At 39.3% G+C, this 27,962-nt stretch overlaps 1 protein-coding gene across 1 annotated transcript; it reads right to left on the bottom strand.

The window, feature by feature from the left end:
* Nucleotides 1–1,188: 1,188 nt before the first annotated feature.
* rin3 (Ras and Rab interactor 3) lies at nucleotides 1,189–27,786 on the bottom strand. Its single transcript, XM_084742013.1, has 14 exons — nucleotides 27,471–27,786; nucleotides 19,007–19,565; nucleotides 16,440–16,551; nucleotides 16,246–16,318; nucleotides 15,828–15,919; nucleotides 11,330–12,413; nucleotides 8,421–8,601; nucleotides 8,130–8,301; nucleotides 6,244–6,365; nucleotides 5,878–6,064; nucleotides 4,043–4,174; nucleotides 3,768–3,934; nucleotides 3,501–3,615; nucleotides 1,189–1,729 (listed from the first exon to the last, which is right to left on the bottom strand). Exons 1-14 carry the CDS (start codon nucleotides 27,503–27,505, stop codon nucleotides 1,464–1,466), a joined length of 3,297 nt encoding a protein of 1,098 aa, XP_084598139.1. The 5' UTR covers nucleotides 27,506–27,786; the 3' UTR covers nucleotides 1,189–1,463.
* Between the last annotated feature and the right edge of the window lie 176 nt (nucleotides 27,787–27,962).

The raw sequence follows: 27,962 nt of genomic DNA, 5'->3' as shown, positions 1-27,962 counted from the left end.
CCTTCATCACTGTCAGACCAAACGGACATCCCCTTGTTTGTCAAGATGTGGGGTCGAAGGTTGTGTCGTAGGCTTTCACAATAAAGTCCTGCTGGCTGCTTAGATATTACTGTATAAACAGATATAAATGTAATTTTCATTTCTGATTTCTCCAGGGAACAAAGAATATTTGTGTATTGTGTAATATTGTTGTACTCATTTGCTGCCCACCAGCAATTAGTTCATTTTTACCCGTGTCCACACCTGTGAATTTATATAAATATATTTTAACCCATTACACAACGTTTTTGCAGGTCACCTGTGGCACTCCACACCACAAGACCTCTGAAGCTGTTATGTGGTGTCTGGCACCAAAAATTGGCTTCATACTGGTATAAAAATACAATGAGCCCTCTACCTTTGTAACATAGTGATTTAAAAACCTTCTGCATTTGAGGATGTTTGACTCCTCAGGGTTGTTCCCAAAGTTCTGTTTTTGACATGTGGGAGTGAAACTAAAAAGAAATAGTTGCTGCTGTTAATTGTGCTACATCTCCATATTGTGTTTATTATTTTCTTTTTAGAGAGAGCTAAGTCACGGACATGTGGTGCTGAGACAGATGTGGACAATGTCATATGCAAGTTTGGTAGATGTGGCCATACCCTAATGTACACACTGTACAAACAGTTTTGAAATAGCGACTTAAACAGGAAACAGCATTGACAAATTATAAAAGCCAGTTTATTTACAATACAGTCAGTGTCAGTATGTAAAAGACATGGAATGAAACCTTTTGATACTTACTGGAGATTTTGGAATGAAAATGAAGTTTTTAGTCCGTATAACTGCTATGATAACTGTGCTTTGAATAAAAAAAAAAAACAAAACACAAAAAATCTGCAAAAGACTTTCCACCCTTTTCAAACAAGATTTTAAGCAGCAGTCTTTTCATAAAATAATACTGATCTCAATGCTGTGGACTGAAATTACATTCATCCTGTTAATATAATTGAAGCAGATGTCTTGAGCACCAGAGAGAGTAACATAAAGTATCATAGAGTATAAACAGTATAAACATGATCATACAGAATATGTGCATGTTAGAATTACATGTATTTGTACAAAGTATAAAAGCATATCCTCCTGCAGTCCCTGGGGTTCCAGACCCCATTTTGAAATACAAAAATCTTTCTTATTTTATCTCTCATTTTAGCTGTTCACTGATCCCTTTTGTGGCATCAGAAAGAGACACTTAAAGTCATAAAACTAACTCAAAAAAGGGAGTCTTACTACACATTTTATCACATGCATTATTTTGTGATATCCTTCATGCTCTAATCCACATCACATTAAGTGAGACCTGAGATTTAAACATGTAAATGTTGTCCCCTTCTTCTTTTGAATCAGTCCTTTGTTGATGCAGTCACCGCAGCGATGTAGTTACCATAGTGATAAAGTAGCTGCCACTGCGATGCTGGAGCAGTTACAAGCTAATCAGACTCTCCTCTTCCGCCTCTGGCTCCACAGTATCGACAGCTGCCGTGTCAGATGGGAGAAAGCTTGGTGGAGGTGGAGCTGGGGGTGGGGCAGTGGGGCAGCTGCGGGGGGGCGGCTTGTTGGGTTGGTCGATTGGGTGATAGACAAAGCAGTAGGTTCCAGGTTGACAGCTGTTCTTAACACTGACAGCCAGCTCTGTAGGGGCCAGGGACCGGTGGACACCATCCATATACACGCTGAGCATGTAGGAGTCTGAGGGAAAGAAACAAGGAGGCAGGACGTTACCCCGAGAATAATAATCATGTAGTGATGAGATAATAGCACATGGTAACCCCCAGAGGTGTGGACCTGTCGCATGATTTGGACGTGAGTCAGACATGAGACTCATGAATTTGACTCATAACTTTACTTCAACTTCCTTTACTTCAGATTATGACTTGTTGAGGACTTGAAACTCAAAGTTTAGGATTTAGGACTTGGAGGTTCTCAGTATTGACTTGGGACTTGAGTGCAAAGACTTGAGACTTAGTTGTGACTTGCAAAACAATGATTTGTTCCCACCTCTGGCCTCCATATTAATCTCATATCTGTGTTAAGTAGCCTACTGAACTGGATTCAGTATGGTTAGCCTAGCTTAGCATAAAGACTTGAGGCAGGGGGAAACAGCTAGTCTGGCTCTCTCTAAAGTTCAAACATACAGCTACCAGCACCTCTAAAGCTTATTAATTAATATTTTGTATTTTCTTTGTTGTATTTGTACACTTGTGGCTTGAGAAGAAGCTCTGTGCTGTAAGAATTTCTTGACAAATAGTGCTTTATCACTTCATCTGTGCAAAATTTCTGTCTGTAGCACAGGTTTTATTATAAGGTCTCTTTACAAGCACCAACATAGCAGCCTCACTATGACAGTAAGACTCCAGGAAACTGCACGTCACGGGGCCTAACTGCTCTTAGTTCCATTATGTAACTTCCTCTGAAACTACAGATTCTCATTTTCACATCTCTGTTTGTGCACAGATTAAATGAGCAGTATGTAAGAATTGCAAGATTTTGGTCACCTATCAAATTCATACTGAATTAAGGGTTTATTTTGACCAAACCCAAGTTGCCGATGGTTGGAACAGTGGTTAGACAAACCAAAACGTTTTTTGTGAGTTTCATTTTGATTTTAAGTCTGAATGAAGCATGTTTTACAGTGAAGGAGCAAGACAGTTAAGCTCATTTTGATTCCGTAAAAGACAGAAACTTGCATTCAGAAGTCCTTTTCTTAAGATAGGTGTAAGAATATTTCCTTTGTTGACATTTTGTGAGTTTATTTTGATTATTTAATTTACTAAAAAAGCCAACTTGCTGAATGTAGCAAAATTACTGCTTGTACACATCTCCCAGCTGAAACTAGGGCGGGGGGGAGGCCTGACAGGTTAGCATGCTAACCTCAGTAGATATTTCTACAACACATACACAGATATCTTTGGCATAATGTCAAAGCTGTATTTCTTCACATTCTGTTGATAGTTTTAGCTATTTATTTGAATTTTCTAAACTACTATTAGTCCTTTAAACAACAAAAATCCCCCTGCTTCAAGTCTTTATGTTAAACTGTGCTAACCATGTCACCTTACTCCAGCACCTTCCATGTCAAAGTAGCACCATTCTCAGACAGGAAGTAATAGTAACAAGATAAGAAATTAAGTGTTTTTTTTAATCTGCCTTTCATTGCATTTGCAATCACTTGTGCTGGGGCACTGCTCCAATTATCTGAGTTAGAGAAGTGCTATTCAGCCTGTGACAACAGTGATTATAATAATTTCCTTGGCTCTGGTGCAGCTTTGTCATGTCTGAGGAAATAACCGTATGTTCTGTATCAAATTGAATTATGGGAAGTGTAGGATCCAGTCATGCTACGGAGTACTCCTTTAAATAGTTTAAATTTGACAGTAACTAATTTTGGTGAGTAAAACAGGTAAAAATGTCAACATCCAGCCCTGACAGTAATATGTAACAGCCTCTTTCAGACATTTACCTTGTTCAAAGCGTGCAGCACACTGTTCAGCCAGCTGCTGGATTGTCGTGGTGGGGAGGACACCCAGAGTTTTTGGGTTGGTTCCAATCTCAGGACAGCACACTGTCAGAAAGTCCTAAACAACACACAAACAAAAGAAAGTTTACTGTATGGACATATCTCAGCTTGTTCCTCTGTGTGAGGGTTCACAGATGCTATAACAGTTTTAATACTCGCATGTTTTTCAGTTTTCTCTCTTTTTTTGTGTGTATGTGCGTGTGTGTGTACCCGAACAGATCCTTGGGACATGCGCTCCTGGTTGAGCGTGCGTCGTCTCTCCCAGCGGTGGATGGAGTCCTGAACCTCTCTGCTGAGCTGCCGTGTTGCTGACCTCTGCTGGTCAAAAGTCTTAATGTGCTCCAGGGCCCCGTAGGTGGTGGTCAGATAATAAGAACCTACACGCACACAAGCGCAGAAACAATAATGTAATAAATACATGGATACATGAACAGGAAGAACTGTATTTATTTGATTAAAATGTATGTGTGTGTCTGTGTGTGTACCTTCTCCTAGTGCTAACGATGGGTCCATCAGCTCCATCATGTATTCAACATCCAGCTGCAGGGCGGATAGATTGGATCTAGCCAGGACGTACATCATTACAGGCAGGAAGTCATCAGCGCCATGGGCCCGCCCTAAACACACACACACACACACACACACAGAGAGACATGTTTCCATCACTTCAGAGGACATTGCATTGATTTACATTCATTTCCTGGAGACTTACTTTAACCCAACCCATACTTGCCTAACATTAACCTAAACCTAACCTCACCCTAACCACAAACCAAGTTTTCACTCTGACATTTATGATTAATGTTAAGGGACTCACGTTTTATCCCAAAAGTGACTGTGTATACAGACTTGTCCCCACGGCATAAGTAATACACGTCCACACGCAAATATTTTGACGGAGTAAGCTCCAGAGAGGAAACTCATTTTGATTTGAGGTGGAGAAGCTTATACTTAATCTGCTTAAATTTGAGTTTGGACGTCCACATATCATTAGAGCGAGTCTAAAAAGAGCAGATAGTTGTGTCTTGTGCCAATATGAGGTATTTTATTAAAACTGTTAATGTTGAATTTGATTGTTGACAGTGTGGAAAAGCTTCTGAAACAGCACCAAGAGGACACACGTAGCAAATACTGGATAACAGCATGTTGAATTTCCCTCATTTCTAAAGATTCTCTTGAGTCAGTTGCTATAAAATCATCATTTGGCAACCCCACTGAGAATAAATGGAATGGGACCACAACAAGCCCCTAGGACCAGCAATGGCCTGAAGGTGACTTTGGGATTGTGGCCACAGTTGGAATTCCAGTTTATGGGATTCCTGCTTCTCCAAAAAGCCTGTTTCTCATAGACAGTCATTATGAAAGAGACTGCTGCTGAACAGTGAACATGTTTTCTGATACATGTGTAGTATTATCACTAAAATTGGGTATATGATGTCATAAACCTAAGGAACCAATCCCACTAACTGAGGGAGTGGCGGTATACATATCATTAGCAGCAATGCCCCACCCACAGGAGAAGCTGGATGTCGTTAGTTATTGTGTTTAGATAGCAAAACAGAGGAGAGGTCGGGTGCAGCTACTTAGGCATAATAGTGGGGGTTGGGGTGTGTGGAGAGGGTGGGTACTATTTGCATATTCATAAATCCTTGAATATTAAATGAAGGCAGGGTGTAGAGCTATATGTAAGCCATTTTAACAAGGAGCTTTTAACATATTTGAAAAAAACAAAAAAAAAATCAAGACAATTTATTACTTACGTTTAAAACATGACTGCAGGTGGACAGCAGCTGTATTAGTTTGATTTTATTCATTTGGGTGGGGAGTCAAAAATGCAGACACCTGAGGACGCTTGGGAAAACTTACTGTTGTGCGCCCAGTTACCAAAATGAATTGCCATGAATGGAGTGCGATCTCAAAACATGTTAATCAGTCGTCGTAAAGGACCAGTATGTAGGATTTAGTGGCGTCTGAACATCTAAGCGTGCAGGGCAGCCTACGAAGACTGTGAAAAATGCAAAGCGCCCTCTAAGGCTAATGTTTGCGTTGTCTGTTCAACATGGTGGACTCTGCACCGTCTGTAGATATAAAAGTCTCATTCTAAGGTAACAAAAACACACAAATTCTTAATTTCAGATGGTTATACGCTAATAAAAACAAACATTCAATGACTACCATATTTTGCCAATAAATCCCTGCATATACTTACACACTGGACAAGCAGGAAACAACAAACGTCTTTAGTTTTGTGATGATAAAAAACAGTGATATTAGAATAGCGTCAGGGGTTAAAAGTTACAGGAATGTTAAAGGCACTGACCTGGACTGCTGACAGACATGGAGTCGTAGATGATCTTGCAGGCCTTCAGCAGCAGCTCAATCTTTTTCTGGGGAGAATACTCCAGGTGGAGGTTGTTCAGTTTGATGCTGATCTTCTCCATAGCGGGGGCCTCGGGGACTGCAGTGGTTATTCCTAACCCTGTGGTGGTGCTGCCGAGGACAACAGACTGACACACGCACACAACAGAACAGCATCAGCATCACAACTCCTACTGCTGTTACTGCTACTGTGAATATCAATGTGTTTTACAGCCCTGTGTATCGTCTCTTACACCTTTAGACTTGTACTGTCGGTATGCTGGGATCAGCTACTTCCACTTGTTATTTGCTACTGTTAGTGTCCTACCTGGTTCTGTGCCAGTTGCTTCAGGCTGCTGTCGTTGGTGTGCAGTTTCTCCAGACTCTGGTAGATCGGCTCCCTCAGTGGCTTCAGTACACTCTTACACAGTGCAGCTTCGACTATGCCCTCTGCAGGGACACACGTGCATGATGCAGTCAGTATGTTTCAAATGTTTCACATGAATATGAGGTAATCAAACAGACAGATTCACTATTTTTCCTCACTATGTGCCTTCTGTTGTTTCAATAGACTACACAAGGCAGCCAGAGGAACATCAACACTGCTGCATCTTGTTGGCCCGTTTTTTTTTTTTTTTTTTCATAAGCTTCAAGGAGAATAAATTTTTTAATGGAATGAAAACTTTCTTTTTCCTCTCATGATTTAAATGTGCTCCCTCCACCAGCCTCAGGTGACATGAAGCCAGACGGGTTATTTACCACAAGGCAAAATATCATGGGAGTTAAGCGATTGATCGCTGTAGTTGAATCACCACCTCTCCTCACACTGTCAGCAAAAGCTAAACACTATTGTATGGACTTAAGACAACCTGAAACTACTGCAGGGCTGATCTATTGGACTCTGTCTATCTAAACGAACAGAAAATGAATTGATTAAATTCGTACTTATAACACAGCATCTTTGATATAATACAATGAAATGGAAATAAACAGTCTCTCACTCAAGTTCTTTGAAAATGAAATTAAAATCCAATCATGCTTTATTTTCCCAGTAAAATAAAATATTAACTGGATTCATTAGTTGGGTGTGGAGTAAATTAGAGAAAACGACATTTAAACATTCAAGTGCTTTTAAACCAGCTCCCTCATTTACATGTAAATGTTAACAGGCCAGTCTTGCCTGGTCCAACATGGCAGCTATGTTGATGTATCGCAGCAGCGGGCTGAAGCGGTCAGTGCGGTGTCTGCCTATATATGTCTATTGCTAGCAAGGACATGGTACATTGAGTTGAAAGACGCCCACTTCTCAATGTTCAAATCAAATTTATCCCAGTTATATCCCACCTGTCCATCCTGTAGCACTTTGTTTCATTGCTAAAAAAAAGTACTTTGTAAATAAAGTTCATTATTATCATAATGTGAGTGCATCTGTAATGAGATTGATGACAAACATTATTCCTGCACGATTTAACCTGTAGCTTTTTGTTAACTCACTGCCATTCAACATTCAGAACAATTCTCCTTCTTTGTCTCAAAGCCATTTTCTCTTCAGTTTAAGAAAGTCTTACTGCTGTTAAAAGTCCTCCTCACACTTAATCACCTTAACGAGCTCTTTTAAGGGCTAAGTTGCTTTTTGATTAACTTTTATCTTTACCAGGATTTAGTCATTCATAGAAAATGTCAAAACTGAGAAAATTATTCAAATTTCTCTGCATGACTTTATAAGCTCTTTAAAGTGACACTCCAGCAGCTGGAGTATTACACTCCCATAAAGTTGTGGGACTCATGCGCAACAGATTAAAAACAAGAACCTCAAAATTGAAGCAACAGAGGGCAGTTTTAGTTCAGGGTATTGTCCAGGCTCCAAAAATGCAGGACCCTACCTTTCTCATCGTTCAACTGAGTAACATTTTTATTAGATTGCCCCTGGCTGATAAATGCCCACGTATTTCAAACTTCATGCCCAGAGTTTGTTATGTAGACTTTCCATCATAAAAGTGTAGTTTCCAAAGCCAAACTGAAATGACCCTTCATGACATTATCAGGGTCATTTTCTCAGACTTGACAAAACTCCTTCACAGCTACAGAAGACATTATACAACTGTACAAAAGAAATATATAAAAAGGAAATGAGAGCTTTATAAGATTCTCCATATAGCTAGTCTCCATTTTGCTAAGAAGTCAAGTTAAAAACTTGAGCAGTTTGTAAGTTACCCAGTTTGTCTTGTGCATACTGATGTTGTGGCTCCAGCATGCCTTGCAGCTCTGTGCTCTGCAGCAGGTAACTCTTGAGTTGAGTCACCATCTGTCTGATCTCCTGTAGCAGCTCAGTGGAGGACGAGTGGTTGGACATGGTCTCCAGGGTAAACGCACGGTGCTCTTTTACCTGAATACCAAACATGAAAGCTAAACTTTATTCCATTTGTATTTTAGTCTTTTGGTTGATCCAAATGTATCATCTGATTCTTGAGCTCAGGATCTTTCCTCCCCCCTCTGTGTACTCACCAGGTTTCCAAAGTAGCTCAGAGGGTCCCTGGCCAGCTCTACGATGCGCTGTGTGAGGCGGCGGTCATGGCTGATGAGGCCGGTGAGGACGGTGGACAGGCGGTAGCGGGCTCGGTCCAACATGACGGTGGTGGGGGTTCTCCTGACTGCAACTTTGGGGCTGCGGCTCTCTGCAGGGCGACTGGAAAGAAATATTCAGTAAGTCTTTAGTCTTTAGTTTTTCTTCATCTCCAGTAATCCTCTCCAACCGCAGTGTTCGACTGAGTGTCACACGTAATGCCTTCAGATACGTTCATATATAGAAACTTTATGTACAGCATGACTCGTGACTTTGAATCCTTTGACCAGCGTAGTGGTACTAATTGATGATGAGGTCCAGTCTTCTTCTGAGAACTCTCTACTCTGAAGTTCCTTTCTGTGTTCTTAATAAAAAAAAATTTGGCCTACATGTTTGTAAAAGATAAGATAATCCTTAACTGCTTCCACAACAGGGAGATTTGCAGTGTTACAGCAGCAACGTGGATAAGAAAATAGAAAGAAGCATTAATAAACAAGAAATAAACAAGTGACATGAGAAAGAGGAAATATAAAAAAATGTGGTAAAAAAGGCAGGGACTCTGTACTGTACTTTGTTACACAGTTTCAGTTCAGTACATTCAGTTTGTTTTTGTGAGATGGGAACTTTGTGATGCACAAAGAATTAATTCATATAAACTGTTTTGCAATATATGATTTATTCTAAAATAATCTTTGACATAATATCATTTTTGAAGTATTGTTGGTAGTTGCATTGCATTGTGGATAATGTAACTTTGATACTCCAAAACTCCTAAATCGGTACTGATTCCTTTAACAATTTCTGCCAAATTTATCAGTGATAAAATTACGTAAACACAAAACATGTCTGGCTGAATCACTTCCAAATGTTTTCAGTACTTTTGTATGTTTGTGACAATAAACAGTCCTGACATGTTCAGCCGAACCGTGTCACATGACTGTGGAGGACCTGTGAGACATGAGAACCAAACATGCAGACGGACACAGACTTTGCATCTCGTGAGAGACAAAAGGAAATGTAGCGAGCTGTGGTGTTACTTTTCACCTGTAGATAAAAATACAGCAAGATGCGCTATTTGTAACAAGAACACAGCAACATGAATTACGCCTTCAAACACTTGAAAACAACACATAAAGTCAAAGAGGCTGAACAAAAACAAGTAAATGATTAAATTCATTATCATTTCATCATAGCTTGTCTGTCAAATGCTAGACTATTTTTTAGACTTATTTGCAGAAACATTTTATTTACCTGTACTCATATTTGTTTTTGTAATAGATTTGTTATTAATGATGAAGGAAGTGCTCTTCTCTCTGGCCCCACCCACAGTCCACACTTTTTAGCAAAGGGTCTAAGGATACAGTAGCAAAGTCTTTTCTCTTCATGGTCCATCATATCAGCAAGTTTTTTTTCAATAGATAATGAACATTACAGCTTTACAGGGCTGTTTGTGTGTCTTATGACTTTTAATCCCACTGTGAAACTCCTTCCACATACATTTCTACATTTTACACAAACTGTTAACCAAAAAACCTACAGCGGAGACGGCTGTTTACGAGTGACTCATATCTAGGAGATGTGTCTCTGTGTTATCCCCTGCTCTAGTAAGATGTGATGTACCACGAGAGTCTATTCTGGAGCCCTTCTTCCTCTTAAAGTCTTGGTTGTTATCACAGTGTGGCTTCAGTCAGCTGCTGTAATATTACAGCTTCACTTAGGACTAATAGCTGCTCACAGTAATACAAGAACAACATTGGTTCTTTATTTTTCAGCACTTTTTTCCCTCTAAAAGCATCATTATATTATTTGTAACTCTTACAACTTACGAATATGTGACTTGTACATAGAGTTTTTATTCATATTGTTGGTTACCATCTAGTAGCTTTTTATTTTTACATATATAAAGAAGCACCAGTTATATAAATGCATAGACTAAAATGGTAAATGGACTGCATATATATTGGTCTTTTTTAGTCTCTGATTTCCTGGTGAGAATGCTGACATGGTGTCTTTTAGCATGACAGCATGTAGTAAGCTATCGAGTTCATATTTAGAACCCATTTACAGCTTTCTTGTTTTAAAATAAGTGAGCTTGAGATACTAAAAAATCAGCTGGAGAAAGCTGATTTTTTTTTTCAACTAACTCATGAAGTTAATATTAACTTGCTAGCCAGCTATATCTGATAAAATCTACCAGTGACTAGAAATTAAAAGATGGTTTTCTCTGTCCGTATTCAAGAACCTATTATTGGTTAAACTTTGTGGTGTACTGGAATGGAAACCTGGCTATTGTGAACTAAATGTATTTGTCATGTAAGTGTCAGATGTTGAACACACTCTGTTTCAACTGATTTCACCACTGAACTAGTAACTGCAGTATCTCCAGACTCCTTTAAAAAAACACATAATTTTGAGAGTTATGTGTGTGGAGAAACTTAATAAACTGCTGTTTGAACTGATGTCAACATTTAGTCTGAATTTCTGAAAGACGACAACATCTTATTGACAGTAAACATGTCAGATAAACCAATGTAGGCGTTGAGACTTCCCTAAACAATTGCACAATTTTATGCAATGTTGAGTTAAGAAAAGCTTTGGAAACTTTGTGAAACTCTGTCCATGACAAATTCTTAATTGTCTGGGCCTTCTTGTAAATTCTGCATATCTTATACTTTTAATTATTTCCTTACTTGTGCTGGTTTGACCTTTGCAAACCGAAATGATGTAACCACATGTTCATGTGCACAGACAGCAGGAAGTGAGATCCAGTCACAAGTGGTCATTTGAGACGCATGACATATGTTAATACCAGGTGTAAACAGGCTCTCTAGATCAGCCAGTCCAGACCTACCTGTGGTTTTGCTCCTGGTCCTGGTTTGGCTCTCCTTCTTCCTCTGTGCTGCTGGTGGAGCAGGAGTCGGGGTCAGTTCCCAGCACAGCGCCCCCCTGTGGCGAGTACAGTGACACATCCGGCCGTCTTGCCGTTGAGGGAGGGGGTGCTCTCACCCCAGAACTCTGATTGGCTAATCCTCCTCCAGGGCTGGGGCACGCAGGTGCATCAGGGGGACACGGTTTCCTCCTGGGCGGAGGGACTGGACGGGATGGTTTCTTTACCGGCGGAGGACACTGGGGGCTGGATTTTTGTTTGTCATCCTCTTTCTCCGTTTTCATCTCTTTCTCCTGCTTTTCATCGTCTTTCTCTCTGTCCTTTTTCACCTCCTCCTCTTGATTCTGGCTACTGTTCTCTTGTTCCCCCGCCTCACCCAGCAGACCTGATTTACTTCCTTTTTTCTCCTCTCCTCTCTCGCCTCCCACCTCTCTCTCAGTTTTCTTTGCAGGATTTTGTCCCTTCTCTCTCTCCCTCCCCTCTCCTGCATCTAGCTCGGTGCTCTTCCTGGAGGAGGTGCGACGGACAGGAGCAGGAGGCAGAGGTGGAGCGGCTCGGCTCTGCAGGGGGACAGGAGGCCTGGTCGGAGGAGTAGGTGATGTTGACATTGACTTCCTCTCTTCTCTCTCCCCTGCTCCTCCCTTTCCTTCCTCTTTTCTCTCGGCTGATGGAGTTGCAGAAGATGAACTGTGAGTTGAGGGGGGAGAGGAGAAGAGGAGGCCCATCCCGGACCCTGAGCTCAGGCTTGGGGGTCGGGGTGGGGGACGCTTGTATTTAATTTCCTGGTTGGATGTGGTTTTAGTCAGACCTTTGACCTCTGTGCTGACTTTCTGCGGGACTTCTCCGTTCTGTAGGGAGGAGGTGGAGGCAGGGGTGGTGTTTTGATTGGTACTGATGTCAGGTTTAGAGGTAAAGGAGTGGTTCAACTCTTTGTTGGGGGTCTCCTCCACAGTGACAGTGTTGACATACAAGTAGGGTTTGCTGGGGTTTTGATCACAATCCAGGACCTGGTTCTTTGCCTGCTGGTTTAGATCAGATGTCCAGAAATCTGAAACACATACAGTCTGTGTTAAAACTGTTTCTTTGTCATCATTTAGTAGATTTATCACTCAGCTGTTCACACTGCATGGTCATAGCCCAAGGCTATCCTTGGCTCTGGACTAACTTGGATAACTAAGTTTACCTTAGAAAACATTTGACAGAAGACCAGGGGCCAGTTAATAAACAAACTCTAATAATAATGTTTTTTCTCAGCTGAAATTGTACATAGAATTTTCTTGAGGTTGCACAGTACCTGCGGGAACACTGCACTGAGGCTAGCATCTTTTGACTCTTAGCAATAGATATTAGCAACATTGCATACAACGGTTGTTATCTGGCAATTGAAACACAGTGGTTTAGGAGGGGCTTAACAATTTCTTTTCACTGTTGATTAAAAATGGGGCCACCTGGCACCCTATCAGGAGGCAGATTTGGCCAACTGGCTGCAAGTTGTGTATCCCTGCCCAAGGGTAAAGTCGGGGATAGCCCACTTTGGAATGAGCTAATATGAAAGCTTTCTTAGCCTGGGGTTAAATGCAGTGTGAAAAGCCCCTACTTTAATTATTTTGGTAGTGTTGTGTGGTTGTTGTTTCCCTGTATTTGTCTGACTCACACTATATAATAACTTGATTACTGACCTTGATAGAAAAAAAGAAAAGAAAAAGAAGCTCTTTGTGTAAGAACCACTGTCATGACAACTGCCAGCCTTCATCTGCTGATTAATTTTAAAACATAAACGTAGCAGAGGATTTTTATTTTGATGAACTGCTACAGCGTGACTCATAGATGCAACCTCAAGCTGTCTTAAAATGGAAGTAAGAGGAAACACAGTTGAAGCATAGAACATTCATCATTTTAACACGCCAGCCATTTTCCTCTGATGTCACATTCAGGGTGGGAAGCTCAAATGTTGTACTGCTGTTTTCCAGCTTGTAAATCATATAAATGTTAAGAATCTGACAATTTGTTATCATTTCACCACCTGTTGATTAAGCAGCAACTGAAAACACAATGGATAGTGAAAATCTGGAGGTCATATTTCAAGCTAAATCAACTGATGACCCGTTAGCTACAGAGACGATAGTAAACATTAGCATTCAGCCGCTTCCTAGTTAATGTTACCAACATTGTTAACTTCTAATGTGCTTGTAACACACTTTTGTGCTGGATGTAATCTGTACAAACACACAGAAACACACAGAAATACTGTACATGTTCCACTGAGCCATTTAGATCATGGGTCATCAAACATGTTGATTTATCTGATGTCCTGCCAAAATTTTATCATCCATTGTCTTTTAAGTTGCTGATCAATCAGAAGGCAATGAAATGTTAAAGATTTGCCAGATTCTGTGTTTTTTGCAAGCTGAAACACAACATTTGAGTTTCCAATGTGATGTCAGAGGAAAATGCCCGCTGTGTGAGTACGGTGAATGGAGGAGGGAGGAGGAAAAAAGGAGAGGGTCACATATTAGGACTTTTTCCCTTCAAAACGTCTCAAAAACATAGTAAGTTGTGATGCTAGCTAATGAGCTGTTATGTAATGTCAGTGTAATGTTGCTATGGTCATGTTGCCTTCCCATAATTAAAGATTACTAGCTAGCAGCAGACAAGCTAATTTAGCATTAGCTATTCATCAGCTGTCCAAAGACAGTCAAAAGAACAACAACATGTGATTTGCTGATATCGTGGGACATTTTAATTTGAGCTAAATCCATTGAAATTGACATATAATCTATAAATTAATGTAATTGTGTATATCAGTGTTAAGTAAGATTATATTTTGATGTACAGGAGCATAAATATTTGTGAACAGTTCAGCCGTACTGCAGTATATTAGTTTAAATTTGTAGTTGTCACCTGAATTTGTGTTTTCCTTTACGCAAAGACATTTCCACCATAAATTGTTGCTGAAAAGGCACAAAAATGGTGCATAAAAATTCACCATAAAGCAGGAAATGAAGTGTTTGCTGCGGGAACTTTCCTGAGGGAGGATCAGTTAATGGGGATTCACTGTTTTACAGCTGCTCCTTGTCTGATAAGTGTGTATGTTGGAGAAAAAAGTTTTTTAGGCAAGGCTGCATACCCTGTGTGGCCACTACACCAAAATTACTCCACAGCCCAGCTCTGTTCCTGGGGCCTTGGGTTCAGTACAGAGACATCCCGGGGTCTTGTCATCATTGTGAGATTGCCAGAAGGGATGGGTAATACAAGCTTTTTAAATTCTACAGGATAGCAATGCTTTTTGTAACAATTTTAACAACTATATTGTTTTTTCAGAATAATTTAAAAAAGATCATTATACTTAAAGGAAAATCACATGACTGATACCGACTATTCATAACAAAGTAATTACAAAGCCAAATATGAGTACAACTAAACAAAAATGTTTGTGCCAATAAGCGTAAAAAAGTTCAGTATTTTACAGAAATGATATGATTAAATCAGTGTTTCTCAACCCTGGTCCTCAGAGACCTCTGCCCTGCATGTTTTAGATGTTTCTCTGCTCCAACACACCTGATTCAAATGATCAGGTTGTTGTCAGTCTTCTGCAGAGGCTTGATGATGAGCTGATCATTTGAATCAGGTGTGTTGGAGCAGAGAAACATCTAAAACATGCAGGACAGTGAGCTCTGAGGACCAGGGTTGAGAAACACTAATTAAATAACAATAAAATAAATAATTATCTTCTTGTTTCTGTTCAGCCTCCTTAAAACTTTCAGGATGTGTTTTTACATGTTTGTAGAAGTGATTCATGGTGCTGTTGTGTCACATTTTCTCGTCACATATAATGCATCTTGAAAAGTAAAGGAGAAATGTCGCACCACACTACATTTCCTTTCTGCCATTCACTCAGGTTTAATGTGGAAGTGTGTGACTGTGCACAGCTGCGTGCTCAGTTCTCAAGTCCCATAGGTTTCCACAGTTATGTTATATGGGTCAGCTAGCTATTATACAAAAGAACTGAAGACATTTGGATGTGACACAACCACCCATGTTTTGTATTTATATCATTTTATTATTGATATTATTTAAAGGAAGCAACACCAAATGAATAGCGTGTGAAATATTGATCCTGCAGTGTTGATCAGCCCCTCCCTAGTTGTGAAGTACCAGTGAAGACTCTAGGAAGTCAAGTAAACACCTAAAACTTCAAATTTAAGCTGATAACATGTTAATTAGTGATTGATTAGAGGTTCTGGAGACTTGAACTGACTTGAACTAAACATGAATAAACATATTTCCATTACATTTATTCTGTTTCAAATGATTCCATACACACATATATATTCTCATTTAGGATTTTTCCTCCACAGTGTTATTGATGCAGTTCATTTTATTTTCTAGATTTTATTATTTTCCTGCTCTTTGTTACAGCAGTGACCCAACTTCAATGCACTAATCATGCAGATTTATTTACCTGCACCCATAGCAGAGATGACCTCCAGCTCCTCTCTCTTGGTTGCCGTGGTAATGGCCTGGGGTAACCTCAGTGGGATGGCCAGGATGTCCCTGATTGGTTGATTCATTTATAAAAAGGCAGCGTTAAGTGTAAGCAGGGAGCTTGAATAATATGACATAACACAATATTGCTGCATTTCTGGCTCTCTGTGTGTGTGTGTGTGTGTGTGCATGTTTATATAGATTTGTGTCATTTCCATGGTGTAATGTGTGGATGGTCATTATAAGTATAGATTTTGTTAATTTTCTATGCTTGACTTGAGTGTTAATGTGCATATTTCTGCACGTGTACATATACGCAAGCCATAATGTAAAACGTTTTTTTGTTTATATGCATACTGCACATATATGTTAATGTATGTGTGTATATGTGTTACCTGCTGGCACAGTAGAAGGAGATCAGTTTGAAGATGTCATCAAAAACCAGAGAGGAGCCTTCTAAGTGGAGAACTGAGGCAGAAAGTTGAAGAATCAATCTCTGCTGTCTTATCTGTGCTCAGCCATGCAAATCTATCAGAAGCTTTAATAATAGTTTGCAGAAGCAGAAGCTGCACTAGTGTGTAACACCTACATGTCTTGTGTTGTTTGACCATCAGGTTGTGCACGAGTGGCGCCCCCTGCTCATCAGGCAGCCGTACTGACAGTGTCATGGCCTTGTCCTCTTTGCTGTGAACCAGGAATGCCTGCAAATGTCAACAGGAGGGGTTACGACTTTAAGGTCAGAATGGAGAACATCTACAGTAAAATCAGCTTTTACAAATACAGCATGTACACAAACAACACATAAATCCCTTATTCTACACAGGCTGAGCGACAGCAGAAACAACACACTGGCCTGGTACAGCTTGTGTTAAAGTTTAACTAATATGGATTTTAAAAGATGATACTGTCTGTGTCACTATCAGGCAGCACTTCATTCTACAGGTTCCATTGTTTCCTATAAATTCCTAGAAAGAAAATGATATGTAAGTACAAATTCATAGGAAGATTCCTAGAATGTCATCGGGGCAATTGAGACAGTATCGAACTTCCAATTAATTACTAGTGATGTAGAAAGTCTTTTATAGCAGGTCATGAAATATTGTAAAAATTCGTCTACAGTCAGATAATTCAGTATTTGAACAAAATGACCAATAATGAATGAATATTTATTTGGGTTCAAAAGAATAGTATAACATTTTAGGATCTGTGCTTATTTGCTTTCTTTTCATGAGTTAAATGAGAGGATTGATATAAATCTCATGTCTGTCCTCTAAAGGCAAACTATGCAGGATTTTTCACAAAAAAAAAAAAACAATGCATGGACTCAAAAATAATCCCTCTCGATCATCACCCACCACCGACCAGAAGTGTGCGGCAGCGCCTGCCGCCACAGAGACCCTGCCCTCCTCCTGTACCTTTTTATCTCTAATTATTTTTTTGTGCTCGGGATTCTTCACCAACCTAAACATTCGCATTTAACATCCTGGGAATGAGACTCAACAATCAACTATCTTACTGGTGCGTTTAAAAGGTAACTGACAAATCCTACTGATTCTAACTTAAAGTATGAATCCAGGAGACGATTAATATTTTTAGTTTATGCTTAGCTTAACTGAATGCGTCCTTGCTCTGCAAATAAAGCTTGTCTACACAGGCGGCATTTCAGCTGTTTTTCAGGTGTCTGTCTCATGTGCTTCTGACAGATCAGACTCACAGATAAACTTCTATTTTCATCGATCAAGCTGTCTACAAAGGCTTTGTAGCAGCTACGCTTTACTCACCATAAACATGTTACCGCAACCAGAGGTACACTATTTTCTTACATTGTTAGTACTTAACTACAGTGGATGTACAGTATGTTGGGCTTTGAGCAAAGCCAAAATGCGGGTGACCGACACTTAATATTATATAATATAGAGCGCCGCTGCTGCTGCTCTGCTAATATGCTGCTCATATACACAGGCGGTAGACACTGTGTGATACTTCACTCACAGAGTGAAAGTGAGAGTTTGATATTAATCTTGCCATGTAACTGTCAGTAATCACAGACATTCTTAATTGTAAGTGGATTGTTGTTACTTTGATGTGTCATGATGTGTTTGCGTGTCATGGGTTGGCTCCATCTTGTTGTGGTGAGGACAGGTTGTTGGAACATCAGGGACCACGATGAAAATAAGTCTTGGACTTTGTTATCCCTGACAGTGTCATATATGGTAGTACTGCTTAGTATGATGGTACTAAACCAAACTAGACTATAATTTAAATAGATTTAATCAGGCCTTAAAAGGGTTAGTTATACCCTACAGACCCCTGTCTCACTTCCTGGTTTAAAATAAGCAGGGATACTGCTCACCACTGGTCAACTTACATTTTTTTGACAAAAGTAAATAATTTTGCTGTTAGATGTGTTCATACCATAATCTAAATCGGAGCTAAATAACAATCATGGCTTAAAATTAGTGTCTTGATTAGCATTAACAGAACTCTTAGTGTAAAAATAAAATGGCTGCTCACTATGACTATGCTGTGACATGAAAAAAAGTTAAATTTTGTCAACTCTGTAGGACGTCAACTCCGTCAGATTTTCCATCCGACAGAGTTGATGTGTACATTTAATAAAAAAATTACAATGCTTAATAGCCAAGAGTTTAATCTTTTAAAATATATTTTCCAGCATAATTGAAGAGAAAATTGCATCAACCCCCCTCAAAATATGGTTTTGTCTCTGTTCTCAAGAATGAGTGTTATGTGAAATGGATTTATGTCACTCTGCACTTCAAAGAAATGTCTCAAGCTGGATACGTAACTAATGCAGCAGGGAAAACAGTATGTAGAGCCAGAATATTTTCACATCTAGCTTTGTGAATTAAGGGTTTATTTTGACCAAACCAGGGCTGGTGATTATTGGAACAGTGGAAAGATGAAGAAAGGCGGTCTTGGTGAGTTTTATTTAGTTTGAACGAAGTGTGTGTTTTTGTCAGTTGAGTCTGGTGGCTTTGAATAGCATGATATAACGGCTGTTTCTGGTTGGATGGTCGTGTGGTCGATGCACCCATGTGGTTTGGTCTGAGATGCTGGTGCTCTTGTGTGGCGGCTAGGGGAAGTGGATGTTGTTTATAGATTTGAAAACTGTGTGTAAAGGTGTGTGTGTCTCACCCCAGGCGTCTCTTTCTCCAGCACGCTCGTGGTTTGCTCTTGGCTGAGTCTTTTGGGCTGCCATACCGAGGCGCTCCCCACGAGCCGATCTATAACACTCAGCGACGGAGGAGTTGGAGAGGATGATGGAATGACTGGAGGGGGTGACATTATTGGAGATAAAGGAGGAGGAAGAGGAGTAATAGAGAGAGTAAGATCAGCGGAAGCAGCCGGCTGGATAGAAGGCAGGGGAGAAGGAGAGACCGGAGTAGGGGAGAGAGGAGGAGGGAGAGATGGGGGAGCAGGGTTGGAGGAAACATGGGGAGGAACAGAGGGAGGACTGGAGGAGAGAGGGGGAGGAGGTTTGGAGACAGGAGGAAGAGGGGGAGGGAGGGATGGAGGAGTGGACGGAGGTAGAGGAGGACAGGAGGGGAGCTGGGAGGACTTGGCCGTAGGAGGTGGCGGTTTGGGTCGACATGGCCGGGCCGGGGGGAGGGAAGACGGCAGGCAGGGTGGAGGGATGGAGGCGATAGAGGGGACGGCCGGAGTGTCAAGTGGTCCTGTCAGAGGGCTTGTGTGGCTGTGAAGAAAAAATGAGTAAAGGTCAAGAGTGGAACTAACATGCAGAGGATGTGTTTATATCTTGTCTCTTGCTTCAGTTTGCTTTTAGAAACAAGCATCTGGTCACCAGACCTTGACTCATTTTCTGTGACTGCAGAAACACTGACTGGAGTTAAAGTTGATCCTGTTCACTGCATGCAGTCTGTGCCACATGATGTGTTTCATTACTGTGAATAATTGAAACCATTGTTGAGAAGATCAGCAGACATCAATTTACTTTAAGGAATCTGCTGCATTGTTTTGCACAGAGGTTCACTCACTCTGCTGTTGTATAGGTAAGACCAAAAAGGACTAAGGAAGTATTGAGAGATGGACTAACATTTTGTTAGTCCATCTCTCAAAACTTCCTAATGTCTCTATAGAGACATTAGGAAGTTGCCACAGTCAGTTCCTAGCCTGTTGGTTTCTATTTAAGATGTAGCTCTTAAAAGAACAAATCTTTGATATATTTACTGTAACGAATCATAAAAGGATCACCATGTGTCATCAGACATCAGAACAGAGTTCAAAATTATGACAAATTAAAAAAAAAAGTGTCTGTTTATGAGTTGAAAGAAAACATTAATAATAATGTAGAAAGTGTAGATTGTAACGGTTAAAATGAGCAAAGTGTTAATGGAGTTTGGCAGCAGGCTCGGGGTGGCCATAGCGAGTACCGGGGAAATCACCAAACGGCCGCTGCGCTCTCGGGCCGCGGCGGCCGCGGCGCCATAAAAACCAAGCCATTATTCTAGTAAAAATGCCGTATCGGTCTGGTGAAATCCCCGGGCTGAAAATGAGTCCCACCCCGACCCTGTTTGGCAGCATTGAGACAGACAACAAATTAACTCATCATCCGGAGTATGTATTTTTAGTTGGCTTTTGTTTTCAGTATAACAGGCTTAACTTTTCATCGACAGACAATTGACAGTTATAAACAGCTGTTCAACTTACAGTGGAAGACTCATGCAACCTGCCTGTCTCTGCTGTGTCTTGGGAGGGGAGGAAACAACTTGCTTCAACCATAGATTGTATATTATACAGGATTACAACCTATTTAATATACAGTCTGTGGCTCCAGCTCACTGTTTGGACTGCTGCACTCATTTTTGCACATGCAATTGCTACATATTGTGCCTTCAAAGTTGCTTTAAAGCTGCAGTGGGCAATATCAGTTCATTATAACTTTGGTTGAAATAACTGTAACTGACCACCACCTTTTTATTTAGTGTTTTTTTTTAACCTGACTTAGTTAACATGTACTGTAACTGTAACTTTAATATTCAACCTCTTTTTAGCTCTGTTTGTTCTCCACCAGCTCCTTTAATCTGCTAAATGCTCCACTATATTCACCAGCTGGTTGCTAACTTTGCTTATAAATGGGTTGGCATGTAGCTATTTACACCAGGTTGGCAGAGACAAACCATGATCTTTTCCTCAATCGAACCAAAAAGTTTTGTTGCCTAAACTTTATAACCAAACTGTGACTGAAAACTGAAAGAAAAAAATAGAAATACCCTCCCCCTTGCTCGCTCTTTACAGTTAAATTAAGGGGGCCCGGTGTAAATACCCAAATAGCTGCCATGTGACTATTCTCACCTGTGTGCAAATAGACACTCTTTAAAATGTTTATGTAATTTGTGTGTTTATTGCAAGCATTTGTCAAAAAAGAGGAAGTAGTGCGTTTGACGGGACCTATTTTCAGATTAATTTTGGTTTTCAAGTGAAAATTTTGTGCCAGCAGGATGGTCTGTTTTTGACTTAACCAAAATAAATTGCAGTTTGTGTTCGTGGTAATGAAAGAACTTGTCACCCAGTGCTACAGCATGGCACAATGATGTGTTTTTAATTGTTTTTAAACCACAAGGGAGCTCCATGGAGTAACATATATCAAGGTTTTCATCTCTCCTATCCTGTTATTTTTTAATTTTTTTTTATTTTAAAAACAATCGCATAAGACAAGGAAGGGAGATAAAGGTGAGCACAACATGTCATTGTAAGAGGAAGCAGTGTGGGAATGTGGGAATAGGAAAAGGTTGTCTTTAACTTTGTGCAACAACAGTATCACCAAGGAGATTTATTGCATTCACATGCTCCTCAGATGATCCCATTTCCCTGGTTGGGAAGTTGGTCTTTCGACTTTGGTGTTTATGAGCTTTTAATACGTAATATGGAAACATGGAGGCTAAAAGCAGTAGAGTTGTTGTTGTTGTTGTACTTGTGTCATCTGGTTGATGGGTTGGCTGAGACCAGCATGTTACTATTAAAGTACGCTGAAACAGTTTGAAGCCTTATATTAGAAAGGTTTTGGTCCAGACTTGTTGCTGCACCAGTACATTCCCTAAAACCACTAAAATGTTGCTTTGCCTGACTTGTTATCGGGGTTAATGCTAATAAATAACTTTTCTAACTAATCTAGGTCACTCTACGTGGACAATGAAACAGTTACAATTACTGGGGAGAATTTCCTTCTTCTGCTTTTAAAATCCTTTCCTGTGGTCATTCTTTTTTTTTTTATCGCCAGTTCATATACATGTTATCCCTGCTTCTGGTCAGACTGAATCAATTAAATTCATTTCTTGTGTCCTAGTAGATGTTAGATGTTGATACGGCTTATAACTATTTTAAAAACAAGTTATAAATGTGTAGACAGAGTATTTAATAAATTGAACTCTTATATGTTACAGAGGCAACTGCAGCTCACACAATAACACAATAAATCTGGTTCCATAATTGTCCCTGCCATTATCAAGTACATTGTAAAACTAAAAAAGTCAAGAAAACTCAAAATTTCAAGGCAATTTTTTTGTAATAGATTTTTGAATTTTCAGCCTAACTCAAACTTAAAATGTTTTACCAACTAATAGTCTTCTCTCTTAAGATGATTTACTTTTCTTCTTGAGATAACTTTCATCTTTGATTTTTAGAAACCCACAAAGTTTTATATCAAACATTTTTGAGTAAAATGGAAGTGAAAGTGAATAATAGTTAATGTTTTCTATTAAAATGGCTTAATTTTCAGGCACCCAGATAATGGCACCTGACGTTTACACTTTTTTTTGTGTGTGTGTTTCTAAAACTCTAAAACTATCTCAGCTAAAGATTATACGTCGCCAAAGCTTTTTTTTTTTAGTTTTTAAAAACTTCAAAGTCAAATCTATTGCAGAACATTACATTGAAATGTTGTTACAGTAAACAATAATAACTAGCTTAGTATTAATGTTTACTAGCTTTTAAAACTGAATACCAATATGAAACTAGTAGAAACAAAAAATGCACAGAAAAAGCTACAACATGCCTATACCTATATTAAAAAAATTAAAATCTGATTTAGGAAAATGTCCCCCCCCTTCCTTTTCTTTCTGTTTTATGGCAGTCGGCATCCGGCTTAAGCAATGCCCCATCCTGTTTTTCTTTTGTCTTTTACAGATCACATACTGGTTACAACCTAATGCCATGATATTAATTACATGTGAGCAAAAACTTGATATGCAACAGAGAACAACTTTGTAATTTTTGCAAACTTTCCAAGTTGTTGTTCCAACTTAAGATGGCATTCACATGAATTTTCCCGGTTGGAACCTAATTTTTCTGATTATTCCGACACCACATAAATCCAAGAGACAGACGCTAGCGTGAGTTTGATAGTGATGTCATACTGTTTGAAGTGCTTCATGTTAAACCACATACCAGGTTACACCACTTCCTTTACTGCAGCAGTGTTCACACTTCAACCAGCCGCTGGCTAACTCTACTTGCCTTCAGATTGCAGAGAACACCACTGTTGGGATCTGGTGGTTTTACTTTAAACATAGCTCAGAGATAGGCTCTGTGTTTATATTTATTTTTTATTATCTATTTATCCTTCTTTTTGTTTTTTACTTGAATCACATGTTTTACCACTGCACTGGCATTTTATGGCTTTTTATTGTCTATTCATATTCTGTATTTTTAGGTAACTTTGCTATTTATTTTTGCACCCTGGCCCTGAGAAACATAATTTCATTCCCTCTGTGTGTGTATTTTATACAGATATGGTTGGAATGACAAACAAACTGAACCTTGAACCTATTTGTTTGATCCCATTTTCACTCAAATGCAATTAAATACTACATTAACTGTTTGCAGTTGCTACGAAATGCAAAATGTGCCCTCATCAGTCCAGTTTCACATTCTATACATTGGCTTTCAGAGCCATTGAGACTGATTGTTTTCCTCTTTTTATGCTTAGACAGGCCACATAACACAATTACAGTAGATAGTTTGCCTTTTCTTTGGAAAACTTTGTGTTGTATCACAAGCAGAATGATGTAATTAATTGTTTGTGCTCTTTGAGCTTCTGCTTTATCTCTCTTTATACCAGCAGCCAGTGGCAGATCAAGGTGATCATGCTTTTAACTCTCTGCCTCCCCTACTCATGATGCTTTACCAGAGTGTAGTGCGCTACGAATATTACACACCCCAAATGCAAAGGACAGGCACTGACATACACACTTTAATTGAGACAGCCTTTACTATACAACAGCAGTGTGACAGAAAAAAGCATTTGCAGTGCATCTGTTTTTTATTAAATAAATTTCAATAATTAAAAATAATCTGGCCAATGCAGGGCCCTTGCACATGTGGGCCCCTGGGCTGCAGCCGAGGCTGCCCTGTGTGTTATCCTTCCTCCTCAGCTTACAACTGAGCCTTGTGTTCACACAGGAGAAATATAAGTTCTTCTTTATTGTTGGAAACCATAACAGTCAAACCCATGATCCATTTTGGGCTGTAATAGCCAGCACTGAATCACTGGTATGAAAGAACATTGAGCATACAGTATAATAGACAGTAAATGTTAGGAGAAAGACACCTTAGGCTATGTGAACCTGTATCAACACTGTAATTTAAAATGTTAAAATTTTAGATGTATTAAATGGTCATTTCAACTAAATACAAGCACAACAACAACAAAAAAGTGTCTTGTCACAACATTGTTGTAATTATTTAAGCAGACTTTTACAAATATGCATCTCAAGGTCTAGAGAATATATCGTTATTGTTCCAGAAACCAGACTTTGCACGGTTTTCATTCAAACCACTTTCTTCTGAAGAAGTAGTCCCTTTGAAAACTGAGGTCTATAGATTATAACCACGACACTGTTTCTGGAACAGCCTACCACTAGATGAAAGTGAGAAAATATATGTTTGTTTTTGTAGTTTTGGGCGAACCAACCTTTGCACTGAACCTCTTTTCACATAGCATGCAGTTGTGAGTGAGGACAATCCTGCAAAATTGAGGAAATGGCATGACTACAGAGCAGGCCCCAGAGGTCCTGTTTGTGCCACATGTCTACTAACTCACAGGAAGGGGTAGAATAACCGTTAGGTCAGCTAAATCTGGGAGAGCAGCAGAAACTGCAGATGTCAGTAAACCACTCTGAATTCTTGAATATACTGCTGCTATTTGACTTTTTGTCTTCCTTACCATTAAGTAACATCACACACATATATTTCCTACATATTATTATAGTTGGGGAGATATTAGGTATAATATATTCATTTGGTTCTAAATGGGTCATAGAGCATTTGTTTTAAATGTGAGATGAAAGTTTTATCTGTAGTCTTTGGGACAGCACTGCACTGAAACACTATTTACTCAAGTACTTTACTTTAGTACAGATTTGAAATACTTTACTTGAGTGTCAACTACCAGTAATAGCTACTTTTTACTTCTAGTCCAATACTTTTCAAAGAGATTTTAAATTCAAAAGATCAGATGAGCTCTTTATAAAATATGATGCATTGTTATACATAAATCTACCTAATAGTATATTAAACAGTTCAGTCTTCAGTTCAGTTCTTTCTGCATTGGTTTTACTTTTGTACTTGAAGTGCTTAACTTTCACCTATAGCATTTACAGCAGTTGTGGTTTAGATTTAAACCAGCTTATGTTTGCATTTACAGCATCTTATGTTTAGTTTCACAGCAATTTTAACTATTTAAACATTTTATTAAAACTATAATAACTCGCATACTATATCTTTAGACTGTCCTAGTATTTTTTGCACTATCATAGTAATTTTACAGGGTCTTTAATTGTCTGTGAACATCTTTAAGTCAAGTGTGTGACCCAGATCTGGGGACCACTGGGACCAACAACTGCACTTTATGTAGTCCCGTGTAGGTCTGTCTGTGTTTATACAGTCTTGTGTAGGCCTGTGTAGTCTTAGTTGGCTCTGTGTAGTCTCTTGGTTGTTCTATGCAGGACCGTGGTCCTGGAGGAACATTGTTTTGTTTCAAACTAGCTGTATGTGGTTGAAATCACTGTAAAGACAGTCTACAGTCTACTGGCATTTTAAAGGACTAGTATTTTTATCTTGCAGTACTGATGGTTTTACTTGTGTCAAAGGATCTGAATATTTGATCCAGTCCAGACTGTGTTTGACCTAACATGACCTTTAGGATAATCACAGTCTCTGGAAAGTATAAGAAGGAAGAAACACAATCCTGGCACCAGCTCTTCCGTAAAAGAAATGGAAAACATAGAAAAAAAATCATCATAACCTGTAATTTGTTTTTTATACCCTTATTCTGAAAGAACAAAGTGTTTTAAAGGCTTAAAAACACAACAGTAAAACAAACAGCAAACAAACCTAAATTATAAGTAAGGACATTGGGTAACATGTTCTAAATCTATATGTCTATGATGCATTATAAATATACTTATAATGCATTCTAATCTTATATATATATTAATGCTTGACATCAATAATCATAACACATTATAAAGCAGTTTATAATGACTTTTAATGTCAAGTGTGATACTTTATAATTGCTGGTCACATCAAGGATCATAGTGCATTATAATACACTAACTGTTAGCTTAACCACACTAAATTCCTTTATAAAGTGTCACAATTGTTGTTATAAAGCATTATGAATATTTATGAGTGCTTATAACTATAACATATACAGTGTTACAGTGCGTCATAAGTCAAGTGTCTATAATGCATTATAAACATATATATGGCATTCCATTGTGCTCATAAATATTCATGATGCTTTATAACAATTATAAATAAGGTCGTGTATCATTATACTTTGCTAGTTACTGGTTCAATGACCTGACATAACCTTTAATGTAGTCATGTTCCTGAATTCCTTTATAATGGGTTTTATGGTTATTGATATAAAGCATTATGAATATTTGACTACTTATAGATAGAATTATACATCATTATGAGTATGTTTATAATGCATTACTGACATGGGCGTCAGACAAAGTGTTACCGAACATTACACTGTAGATTCAGTGTTGTCAGCCTCAACATGGAAACTGACACAAAGTCCAGCAAAGTCCAGAAATGATCCCTTTCACATTTTGCTTCAGTATCATCACCAAAAACAGTCTTAAGTTTAAAGTTAAGGAACTTTTTACACTGTAAAGAGTGAAATATTCATCTGACATCCAAACTTTTAGCTGTGTAGATTCAAAATCAACATGCTTATAAACTCTGCCTTTCTCAATGGGTCTGTAGCAACTTTTAACCACTCACATTCTCCCATACAAGCAGCTCCAAGTGTCTGCATTTCTCTAAATAAATGCTAATCGTCACTCTCTTGGTGCCATTCATGGATTTGAAATCTGACTTGTTAAAACAACATGAAATCAGGTTCTGGTATCTGAAAAACTCTGAGAAGCTATTGACCTATTTATTAGTCAGTGAGTCATCACATCTGTTTTTCCTGCTCTGCCTGCCTGACTTTCGACCCCCGCCTCCCCTTCCCTCCGTGACAGTTACACCACCCCCCTGCCTCAACAAGAGTACAGTCCCTGTACTGTATTTTTTTTCTCTTTTTTTACCCAGCCACATTATCACAGACCCCACCTCACAAACTCACCCTGCGTCCTGGGAAACAACGCTGGCTTCCATCATATTTCCACAGATTGAGGGTTCGACTGCTCTCTGTCACTCTGTCTCTCTCTGAGCTCCATCGAAAACTCCGCCTCCCCTCTGCCCCCCTTTTCTCTTCGTCCTGTTGAACGGAGCAGGACTGAATAAGGAAAAACGAAAAGGCAAAGGGAAAATATGTCTCTGTGTGTGTCAGCCCTCCTCTCCGTCTCTGCCACAACTTCCTGAGCTGATCGTCAGGCAGGAAGAGGCCGAACACTTTGGTCAGACTTCCCCTGCTCTCTCTCTCTCTCTCTCCCCTGCACTTTTCACTTCTGTCTCATGCAATCATGCTTTCTTGTTCTGCTCTTGACAGTCCCGCCTATTGTTCTTACTTCAGGGAAGTTAACACATCATCCAAATATTTGACTAGATCTTCTCATCTGTGCACATTTTTGCATATCCACCCACCTTTAAATCTCAAAACAATCTTTAATATTAT

This window comes from Lutjanus erythropterus, chromosome 18, assembly GCF_056507025.1.
Source record: "Lutjanus erythropterus isolate fLutEry1 chromosome 18, fLutEry1.hap2, whole genome shotgun sequence".
Taxonomy (NCBI): Eukaryota; Metazoa; Chordata; class Actinopteri; order Lutjaniformes; family Lutjanidae; genus Lutjanus; species Lutjanus erythropterus.
This window is presented reverse-complemented; position numbering and strand designations above follow the sequence as displayed.

Coding starts and splice junctions, on each gene's coding strand:
- rin3 (XM_084742013.1), bottom strand. CDS start 27,505: ATGATGGAAGCCAGCGTTGTTTCCCAGGACGCAGG. Junction 8,602..11,329: donor GACCAGGAGCAAAACCACAG/GTAGGTCTGGAC, acceptor ATTTCTTTCCAG/TCGCCCTGCAGAGAGCCGCA. Junction 4,175..5,877: donor CATGTCTGTCAGCAGTCCAG/GTCAGTGCCTTT, acceptor GTGTGTGTTTAG/GGCGGGCCCATGGCGCTGAT.